The 11,997-nt window shown below is 36.2% G+C and overlaps 2 protein-coding genes across 2 annotated transcripts in view; both read left to right on the forward strand.

The window, feature by feature from the left end:
- The window catches only part of LOC144452472 (uncharacterized), a 7,238-nt gene extending 2,418 nt beyond the window's left edge, over positions 1 to 4,820 (forward strand). The window contains exons 2-6 of the mRNA XM_078143570.1: positions 554 to 898; positions 1,468 to 1,606; positions 1,913 to 2,070; positions 3,684 to 3,804; positions 4,571 to 4,820. Coding sequence (XP_077999696.1) covers positions 554 to 898; positions 1,468 to 1,606; positions 1,913 to 2,070; positions 3,684 to 3,804; positions 4,571 to 4,700 — 893 coding nt within the window. The 3' untranslated portion in view covers positions 4,701 to 4,820. The remainder of the gene's footprint in view (positions 1 to 553; positions 899 to 1,467; positions 1,607 to 1,912; positions 2,071 to 3,683; positions 3,805 to 4,570) is intronic.
- A 1,435-nt stretch (positions 4,821 to 6,255) lies between these two features.
- On the forward strand, positions 6,256 to 11,633 carry LOC144452473 (lathosterol oxidase-like). The gene is made up of 6 exons (XM_078143571.1): positions 6,256 to 6,388; positions 7,543 to 7,887; positions 8,889 to 9,027; positions 9,472 to 9,629; positions 10,457 to 10,577; positions 11,504 to 11,633. The coding sequence occupies exons 1-6, from the start codon at positions 6,256 to 6,258 to the stop codon at positions 11,631 to 11,633; spliced, it is 1,026 nt and encodes a 341-aa protein (XP_077999697.1).
- Positions 11,634 to 11,997: the final 364 nt, after the last annotated feature.

An 11,997-nucleotide genomic window follows, 5' to 3' on the forward strand; every position in this document is an offset into this window, starting at 1 on the left:
GAGTTCATGGTCGTGTCTTGGCCGTATTTATGCAAATAAACGTACAATTTTCGAATAAAACTTTAAATAAGCATTTCCATATGTATAACTGTACTCACTTCCACATCCAGGGATTACATTGACAAAACAGATTAAATTGCAGGGTACAATTAAAGGTATAAAAAAAATATTAGAAACCTCTATCAAAATTAATCTTGACGGAGTAACTACCTGTTGTATCATACTTATGACGTCATTTGCGAGAAGATGCAGATCTAGCAATTTTGAATAAAAATGCAAAAAATCAATTGAAAGACAGAACACGCATGGTTGAATTCATACAGTAATATGCTAATGATATCAACTTCCATGTAAGGCTCTACATTTTAGCTTGTATGAATAATTTGAATTAGCTACAGGAAAGTCGATTGCTACGGTGGCCCATAAGTACCATCGCTAACTTAGAGATGGCACATAGGGGCTACCATTACACATTTCCCTTACTACTTACGTATGTTCTTGAGACTTACTTTGTACTTCAAAGTTTTATGTGTTTGTTCTTTTTTTTTTATAGGTGATGCCGTTTTAGTTTTGATACTTGCTTTCAAGGCATGGCAATCCAGTTTCGATGAATCTAGCTCAACTCAAGACACACAACAAGATAAAAATATTCCTACAGACTCACTTCCAGAACCTTCATTGATGGCAGATGTTCATATTTATATTATTATGGCTATTCTTATATCCTATGTAACATATTTTGGTTTGGGTGGATACCTACAATGGTATTATTACATCAAACGAAGAGATAGGCCTCACGAATGGAAATGTCAACCTGAGAAATTCCTTACTCCTGAAAATGAACGTCATGAAATAATGATGGGATCTATTAACATGACTCTCGGTGCCACTGTCTCTGGTACGTATTGATTCAATATTGATAATCTATAGTATCGATGCATTGAATGCAACGTATGTGTTTTCCTGCTGCAAGTGTGTATGCTTGCGTGCACGCGTACATTTGTGTGCGCATGCACACGTTCGTGCGTGCATGTGGGCTCGTCTCTCTGTGTGTATGCGTTTGTTTGTTTGTTTGTTTCCCTGAAATGACCTTTGCTTTGCTGAGTTTTTGTTCCTACAACAGACAAGAAAAGTCTTTTTCTTGCTTGTCTTGCCACCCATTTTCTGCTAATGAATAACCACGCAATACACACGTGACACGGTAAACTTTCAAAAATGTTATTTCAAGTATGTGTACGCATCATGGCTAGCTACAGTGCCGTACACCACAAAATCGCCTCCTTAATGTGTTTTGATTTCCGTAAGTTGGTACCTCATGTATATGTTAAAGATATCTTCAAAATTAAAAATATGGGGTACATTGTTAAACACAGTCGTCACCTAGCTTTTTAATGCACGGATTATAACTTTCAAAAGTCCAACAATTATCACACTGTGCATTAATGTTCTTTTTTGTTTTGTGTTTAGGAATCATCGCCTGTTATATAATGAATGGAGGTTCTTGTTATCTGTATTATATGATGTCGGAATATGGCTGGGGTTATTTCGGTTTATCCATTCTATTGATGTTTGCCTTCGTTGAGGCATTCTCTTTCTATTCACACAAGTAAGACAGTTTTGGTGATTGATTTGTTTATCGATCGATCGATCGATCGATCGATTGATTTGGTGAGTGAGTGAGTGAGTGAGTGAGTGAGTGAGTGAGTGAGTGAGTGAGTGAGTGAGAGGGTGAGTGAGTGAGTGAGTGAGTGAGTGAGTGAGTGAGTGAGTGAGTGAGTGAGTGAGTGAGTGAGTGAGTGAGTGAGTGAGTGAGTGAGTGAGATATATAAGTTAGTGCGTGAGAAAGTGAGAGTACAATCTCCCTTTCTTTGCAGTACTTCATTGTTTAGTTTTCTTGTCAACAATTCTGCAGGGGTTTCCACACTAAATGGTGGTACAAACGAATCCACAAACATCACCATCGCTACCACCAACCCACGGCCTTCTCATCTACAGCCATGCATCCAGCCGAGTTCTTTACTCTACAAGCAGCTCTAGTGATGCCAATATTTTGCATACCCCTACATCCAGGTAAGGTAACACTCAACGAAATGTTTGACACGGTTTAGGAAAATATTATCGTCGTAAATCTACTGTTCTCTTTTATGGTCACTTGCATACAATTATCGTCGTAAATTATTGATGTCCTTTTTACGGCAACAGTACCTCACGGATGATCCTGTTGTCTCGCGTCAGTATAGGAAATATATACTCGTATTCTGGTTGTCGAACACGGATCAAGTTAAATGAGGGACATATATATATGTATATATATTAATATATATATATATATATATATATATATATATATATATATATATATGTATGTATGTATGTATGTATGTATGTATGTATGTATGTATGTATGTATGTATGTATGTATGTATGTGTGTGTGTGTGTGTATATATATATATATATATATATATATATATATATATATATATATATATATATATATATATATATATATATATATATATATATATATATATATATGGGAGGTTACGATTGCTTACTATATTTGAATAACGTTATAACATTTCAAATACGAAACATTTGAATCGCAAAGCATTCAATTTTTCTAAACCGTGTGCAACCATCTCTAGCATGTTAACCGTAAAGGGGTCAGTTTTTACAAACTATATCCACTTTCATCGTCGCAAACCATGGCCTGTTTTACGTAGCAGATGTCTGGTTTGCGAGAATGACACACTTTACGTGCAATGTCATGCGTACATGACGCTACATGACGTGTATTATCTCACGTATATTACGGTACATACACGTAAGTTTGCTCTGTACAGATGTTTTCAAAGTGCAAAGTCTGACATATTTAGGACAATAAGGTGACATCTCTGACTCAATTCAACACCAACCGAGACTAATTTGGGGTATCATACGAGCGTCCACTTATCAATACACAGTCACATCTCTATCTTTTCAACTCCTGTCTGGGCTAATTTAGGGTATCGTACGAGGTGTCCATTCATCAATTCACACAATGACATTTTTATCTCTCCAACTCTGGGGTATCTTTCTAGCGTTCATCGTACCACAGTTTAGTGCATTCTGAGATACCCTTGTTTCTGTGTCTAACTACATTGTTACTGAGTGCAAACGAATGCTACACAGAATGTAAACGTCTACCCGTAAATAACTATTTCAAAGTAGGACTTTAATAAGCATTGTTTACTCTGGTGGTTTGCAGAAATGGGAGTACCTATTCGTAACCATAGACGTAGCACAGAGAGGGTTTCTCTCCTGTCTATGACTTACGTTAACATATAAACAAACTGATCTAGTGTAATGCCAATGTCAATGCATGCATGCTTTCGAATTACAAATTGTATGTCAGCATAGGTGATGGTATGACAGGGCTTTCCTCAACTTTACCTGTGTACGCATACTAAATTGTGTCATCGGATCGTTTATATGTTATATATGTCTAAATAAATAAATACCTGGTTTGATCTCTGAGTTCTGTCAATAATTATAGTAAGTGAGGTGTAACTCGGTCAGTAGAATACTTCAAGAATCTCCATCCACCCACCCAAACAAACCATTATAGGTTCAACGTTACCACTGTATTCTTGTTTTTGCAATAAATTGTGTTATTTAGATTATAAATTTGTTTTATTTACAGCTGTATACATCGGTATAGTCATGTATTCGTATTACTATGGAATGATTGATCACTCTGGTATCATGATGGACGCACTGTGGCCATGGCAACCACCGTCTAGTTTCCATGACCAACATCATCAGTGAGTAGTTAGGATATGGAGAGACACTGTGTGTGTGTGTGTGTGTGTGTGTGTGTGTGTGTGTGTGTGTGTGTGTGTGTGTGTGTGTGTGTGTGTGTGTGTGTTTCTAATACATGCATATATATGTCAGAGACAGGGTAGAGAGAAAAGAAGGGAAGAGAAGGAAAAGAAAGAGACAGATAGACGGGCAGCCGGACAGACAGGGAAAGAAATACACTGCGGTCTCGGATAGATGGAGAGGGACAGAATCAGTCTGAGAGAGCTAGAGATAGAGAAACCAAGAATAGAGAGACAGACTCGGAGAGATGCCGAGAGAAAGATCTAGAGAGAAAGAGAGTGAGACGCATATAGATAGAGAAACTGGAGGATAGAGCGAAAGAGAGAGATATAAGGAGAGAGTGAGTGAGATAGAGTGAGATAGAAAGAGATAAGGAGAGAGAGTAAGCGAGAGAGTGAGATAGAGAGAGTGAGAGAGATAAGGAGAGAGAGACAGAGAGAGATAGAGAGAGACAAGAGAGAGAGACAAACAGAGAGAGAGACAAACAGAGAGAGAGAGAGAGAGAGAGAGAGAGAGAGAGAGAGAGAGAGAGAGAGAGAGAGAGAGAGAGAGAGAGAGAGAGAGAGAGAGAGGGGGGGGAAAGATAAGGCGAGAGAGGAAATTTTCGATTATATTAGAGGATGTAGTGACAACTAGTGTATTGCGTTCTTCATTAACGACGTCGACACTAATAAACTAAATGCTTATATTTCTTTGATTCATTTCTAGATATTTCCACTGTAATTTTGGTTTCAACTCCATCTTCTTTGATTGGTTACACGGAACGCTAAGAGAAGACACTAGATTTTACTCAGAAGAAACGTTTGGCGGCAAAGGTGCACCTCTCAAGAAAGAGTAAAAAGAGAAAAGAAAAACAACCAACGTGACACATTCGAGAGATCAAATCAAAATCTCAAAAATCAGTATCGGATTTTTTTTAAACGTCAAAAGTCGTCATAGCCAATCAGCAGTGTTGTCCTTTTTCGGACCCAATCATAATACAGATTGCTTGATGGTGCAGGTCACCAATTTGAAAGATAATTTAAATATTGTTGAATCTTTACATTATTTCACATTTCACTGAAATGAGTATGTATGTCTAGTATAATACTTTTTTGTTTGTTTACTAGCTCAAATTGAATTTCATAAAATATGTGCTTGCTATTGAAGGTCTCAAAACCTGCTTTAAAATATGAAATACTTGAGCTGTTATTGCCGAAGTAACGCTTTGACTATCTCCGTTAAGTAGTTACTATGCGGAGGTAAACTGCGCACAACTTGAGCGGGGTGTTTTAGTACATTCACTAGTTCAATTGTGTTAGTATACACACACGCGCCAGTTACTAGTTCATGGTTTATTTTTTTCTAGTTGTGCCGAATCTCCTTTTTGGAACAAACAATGATTTTGTGACTTTATAACCGAGATCCTACTTGATACGTTATATATAATTACACCTACTACTATCATGGTGAATGATGTCTGACCGTACCGGAGTTTGCTAATGACTTTTGAAGATCGACACTTTTCTGATTTTATCAACATTTTCGTTGGCAAGGGAAAAAATGTTGTGCATGATTCTGATCATAACTCAAAAGTTCAGACAGAGGCCAAGATGGTGGTGTAAGATATAAAATGTTTCAAATTGCAATCTTGATACTGTTATTTTGCTAATAACATTTTCAATAAAGTTCCTTATTAAGAAATGAAACTGTAGACTGTCACGTATTAATGAAGCGCCATCCCAGTTCTCTCTGTAGGGCCTAACAAATTTCACTCCCCAGCACGTGATTACCTGACAGCCCAACTTGAATTATGTTTATATGTGAAATATTTTCTTTATCACAAATTCAAATTCAAACACTAACATTTTAATATCATATCAAGTTTTGTTGAGGGGAATTATAATACAGTTGGCGATGTCATAAATATATTTCGATTCGGTCATATCCGTTTAGAAGCTTCGAAGATATAAGAACGATGTCCGCATGAAAAATAGACAAAACGAATTCTTTATATTTTAGAAACACTCGTGCCGTGACAGACGTTTATAGACGCAAGAATGTGTTTATGGATTTTTCGGGGTATTAGGCTTACAGGTTCTGTGTACCTTTGACGGTACCAACTACCCCCCCTTTTTTTGTTACCCCATAACGACCAGTCAAATCACATTTTATGCAATATTTTACTCAATATCGCCATGTTGCACCCCGTGTTATCATACCTGGCTCAAAGGGCATGTACCGTTAGTGATATTTCACCTCGGAATTCCGTGTTTGAGGGCGCACTATATAGGTATATTATAATAACCCCAATAACTGATGACTTCAGGTTCTACAGTGCAAATATATCTACGGTGAAAACGTCGACAGTACGGTTGCCGATAGTCAATGAAATAAATGATTTATCTGCTAAAATGAAGGTTAGAAAGGAAGAAAATAGTAACCTGGAAACGGAGAGATATGCAGAAAACAGAACCTTCCTTCGTAAGACGACAGGACTGATTCTGGGAACGCTTCTAATATTTGTCATGGCAACTGCAATGAGAGGTAGGACTTATTTCACAAAACATGTGCCAGAAAATGGTGGGGGAGGGGAGAGAAGGAGATATCCTACAAAGAGACTCTTGTTTGTGACAAAATTAAATGCCTCATTTTAAGTAGTAATATTGGCTTAGTTGAAACATTATAGTAGATAGACTTATATATATATAGGTACTTATGCCGCATGGAAAATTTGCTTGGTGGTATTAGAATAAATAGTCACTCGTTATTTAGCATGTCAATTAGCAATGGCGCAGAAAACCAATAGGTGGCTGGGGATATGGATAGCTCATAGACTGTGAAGGTCATTTTTGAGAACAACCTTGAATGCCATCAAAACAGTGCATTTTGCCTGTGGAGGCGTCGTTCAAAAACTAGGGCACGCACGTACGTCTTTCTTCCATCCTTTCGCCACAAATACCACTTAAAATATATTTTTTGGGAAGTGTCGTCAAAGAATTGGTTTCATTAATTTAGGGGATTTCGTACTGTTTCTAAATTAATGGGAGGAGAAAAAAATACACTATCGATCTACATTGTATATAGGCTGGGTCAACGAACTTTACAAGAGCATAGTTCAAAAGTTCGTTCAACCTGACACGGAAAATTTATGCCTTTGTCGGTCGGTCTGTGTGTGTGTGTGTGTGTGTGTGTGTGTGTGTGTGTGTGTGTGTGTGACTGTGAACAGGATATCTCAAAAATGAAATTGTTTCAATTCTAATGAAACTGATAATGGCACGAACTAATTAGGTTTTAGGTATAAATCATACAATGCATATTAATGTATCATTTGCATAATTAATAAATTTTGGTCAATAGCCTATATGCAAGTTTCACATTGCTTATAATTTAGTACATACATGGATGATCACGAGACCCCACAGGTCCGATTTAGCTTAGTGATGCAGCTATTATTTATAACGAGTTATTTGCATTATTAATAATCTTTGGCCATCTTAATCTATGGCTTTAATTTCAGATGAGTATTTGCATATAATGATGGGTTACAAACACAGACTTGGTCTATGTTCTTTCACATTGATTTTCATGTAGGGAGCCATGATAAAATTGTTTTATAAATTAAAAATCCAAAATAAATACCCAATCCTTATCCACATGGCCACTTTAATCTGCATTCAAATATTTTTTTTTTTTTATAGGTGATGCCGTTTTAGTATTGGTGCTTGCATTCAAGACATGGCAATCCAGTTATGATGAATCAAACTCAACTCAAGACACACAGCAAGATAAAAACATTCTTACAGACACACTTCCAGAAACTTCATTGATGGCAGATGTTCATATTTATATTATCATGGCTGTTCTTATATCCTATGTAACATATTTTGGGTTTGCTGGATACCTGCAATGGTATTATTACATCAAACGAAGAGATAGGCCTCACGAATGGAAATGTCAACCTGAGAAATTCCTTACTCCTGAAAATGAACGTCATGAAATAATGATGGGATCTATTAACATGACTCTAGGTGCCACTGTCTCAGGTATAGAATCTTTACTGTTATATTGCTATTTTTCTTGTTTTGTTTTTTGGAACCTTAAAAGAAAAATTGAAATTTATGGTTTTGGAATTACCACCACAGGGGGCTCAGGCCCAGTTAGTTTTGTTTATAGAAACAAAAAACAAACAAACAAACAAACCACAAACAAATAAACATATAAACAAACAAAAACAAACAAACACTGACACCCCCCCAAATATAGTTACAAATATAGATACCTCACAGGGGGCTCAGGCTGTTAGTTTTGTTTATAAAAACAAACAAACAAATAAATAAATACATAAATAAATAAATAAACAAGTAATTAAACAAACAAAAACACACAAACAAATACTGACATCCCCAAAATAGTCACAAATGTAGATATAGTTGTGCATCTGCATATTTACGTGTAATGTGTGTAAATGTATGAATATCAATTAGGCATTTGTATCAGTAATGGTGGAATGATATGGCACTGTACCTTCATTTATTTGAATCAAAACATATTTTATGGTTTAGTTAAGTGGATAAATACCCTAATGGAAATTGATAGATATTAAAATATATCAAACTGAGTCATTAGTTTACCAGTTATGGCGTCATGATTGGTAAGAGTGATCAGTTTGGAATCTACAACTTGCTGATTCAAGCCTTGTCAGTTGCCACTCCTGTTTGTTTCTGACTCGTCTGAGTGGCTAAAGTCATAAGGCAAGATTTGAACCATGACTGTGCCCTAGTCAACCAAGCTGTATAATTCTGGACATCCTAGGACCTCAGACCACCAAATCGTTTGGTGGTGAGAGCTAGGACAGAGGTTTTTGTATGAATGCTGCAATGGATTGTTTGTTCCCCAGGGAGTTAAGGAAGTCTAAATGGCTGCTGTGCTGTTATAGGTCCATGCCAGGGTAATGTCTGTACAACACTGTGACCATGATAATCACTGTGGAAGGCGCTCTATAAATGTGTACTATCATTACTCCATTCTACTCTTCTTTTGCCAGGAATCATTGGTTGTTACATTATGAATGGTGGTATCAGTTTCCTGTATTACAAAGTATCCGACTATGGATGGCTATACTTCATAATATCTATACCACTAATGTACGTCTATGTTGAAGCATTTTCCTTCTATTCACACAAGTAAGTCATTCACTTTCCTATGAAATGTCTTTGTTGTACTTTGTAATCTACCACATCAAATAACAATAGTTTTAGCTTGCATCTAACAGAGGCAGTGTTTGCCAAAAGAGTATAACATATATCTTGAAGAACGAAGTTGATCATTTTGTAAGTTTTGCTTGATAGATAACAAAACTTTTTACTGTTGAACACAGCATGTCAAACTCTTATTGCGGGGAATCTAAAAAGTTAATTAACGTAAACAAAACTCTCTCCTCAATCAAAATCCTGTTATGGTCGAACTTTCTGCAGTAAAAGTGCTCTTATCTAGCAAATAGAACAACAATTTCAACTTACCAAATGATCAGCTTTACATGTTAGCTGTATGTATATCTTAGCTGAAAGCTGTACTTCTGCAGTAGTATCTTTACTTTGTTCCAACCATCTTACTGTTATCCCCTATAGGAGTTTTCATATAAAGTGGTGGTATAAACGATTCCATAAAGACCACCATCGATATCACCAACCCACAGCTTTCTCATCTACAGCTATGCATCCATTTGAGTTTTTTGTACTACAAGCAGCATTAGCTACACCTATCTTTTGCCTGCCACTCCATCCAGGTAAGACAACACACTTTTATATATTATCTGCCGACATCAGACCGTGGACAAACGGAACCTGTACAAACAGAAAAAGTAAACAAATGGATTAATAACACCTGGATCAGCTTGTTGGAACAGCAGAGACTTGTTCTACACACAATGTTTTGATAAGAACAGTTTTAAGGCCTCTTTATATGTACATGAAATGCCTGGAGAGGAGCTGGAAATTTGTTTGTGAATGTGAACTATTATGTAAAGAGGCCATCAACAACTGTACTTATCAAAAGATGGAATGTAATATTAGTCTCTGTTTTTCCAATATGCTGTGCCAAGTGTTGTTAATCCAATTAATTTGTTTACTTTCCCTGTTTGTAGCAGTCTCTGTTCATCCATGGTCTGTTGCAGTTGTATAATATAGATCTATGTCAGGTGTAATAATTGTCAAGTGCTTTGACCACTAACATGACATTTAAAGGAAAAAAACTAACACAGCATTTAAAGGAAAGGTCCAATACACATTTGCACTTTTACATCGCTTATGTTTGTGGTTTTAATTGATATGTAACTATGTAATTTTAGAAATAAAATGAAACGTATTAAAGTTATGTGACTTTGAAATGTCAAAATTCTGCTATGTTTAGCCTCACTGTGTGCCACCATTTTGGAAACTTTTGCTGCAAAGGATGCTGGGAAAACTCCCTGCTTGTGATGTCACATCATCCACAGGCAAGTGTATCATCATATCTCACATTCTACATCTTTAAATATCTGTAAGTTTTACCAAATTTCTAAATTTCTGTATATTTTCACCTCATTTCTAAAGATTTATATGTTTTCCTCGATAGTTGTGTATCTAGGAATAGTTCTGTATGCCTACTATTATGGAATGATTGCACATTCAGGAATCAAAATGGATGCTGTGTGGCCATGGCAACCATCATCAAGTTTCCATGATCAACATCACCAGTAAGTGATACCTGATTAACACAATCATTTTTTTACATGCATCCATTCTCTCAGTGATTGACTTTGATGTCACAATGTATGAACTACTTCCCCATGGTGAATTTGACTTTCTGCCTCATGGAAAAGTTACCACATAACAACCCTTACGGTGATACACATTTTTGAGCAATCTAATGGCCTTAGTGTTCACTTTTGTATTGTGAAGACAGAAAGGGGGGGGGGGGGTTGCAGACAAACACAATAATATATCTTTTGTAACAGTACTGTACAACTTGTAAACAGTGGGATAATAATATTTGTGTGATTAGCATTCAAGACTTGACCCAAATTTATTATGTGTTTAATATTATGTTTTACTTGCTGGTATTGAACATTAGGGAAAAATATAACTCATGGTCAGCAAATGATACTAAATCTGAAACTTCAGAACACAAATTTGACCACAAAATGTTTTCTCTGCAAATCCAATACTAACCATACCTCTTTGTTATCACAAACATATTCTTATCTTAACATATTGACTTTAGCACTAGACTGCATTTTTTAGATATTTTCAAAGAATGACAGATCATTAACTTTATGAAAACTTCCATGACTTGAGTCACTGCTGTTCATGAGATATATGAATAAATGTACAAACCAACAAAAAAGCACATGGTGTTGTTGTGAAAACTAATATCCTGTTTGTAATTTACAATACCATTATATAGACCTCTGAAAATGATGTGACCTCCGACATCAGCTCATATGACCTTTGACATCACCTCATGTGACATTAACTGATATGACCTCGACAAGCTAGGTTCATTTGATATGAGCTCATATAACCTTTGATATCATCGGTAAGCTAGGCTCATTTGACATCAGATCATATGATATGACCTTTGACATCAGATTCTAATATTTCTCTCTCTCTCTTTCCACAGATATTTCCATTGCAATTTTGGCACCAATGCTTACTTATTTGATTGGTTACATGGAACCATACGAAAGGATGACAGGTTTTATTCTGAGCAGACATTTGGTGGCAAAGGTGTCTCTCTGAAGAATGAGTAACATTTGAAGGACCAAAAAAAATTGACATTGATCAGAAGCGATCTTGTGATACGCAGAGGCTAGGATTTCCTATCAAGGTGTGCTGGTCACAAAGTGACTCTGCACTTGACAGACTTTCTATCGTTGTCTTGGTAACTGTTGATGTTGCAAAGAAAGTTGAAATATTTACAGAAGATCATGGAGGTTTTATTTGTCTCCGTGCATCAAATTTTCATAAAACAATATGCAATAAACAGAGTTTTATACACGGCAGTATAAATTCCAATCAACAATGGTTGTCCAGTCACATTCCTGAAGCTTCAAACAACAGCAATCTCTTCCATTCATGGCAGTGTGTTAGTTGGAGAATATATTGTTCATGATT

This window comes from Glandiceps talaboti, chromosome 22 (genome assembly GCF_964340395.1).
Source record: "Glandiceps talaboti chromosome 22, keGlaTala1.1, whole genome shotgun sequence".
NCBI lineage: Eukaryota > Metazoa > Hemichordata > Enteropneusta > Spengelidae > Glandiceps > Glandiceps talaboti.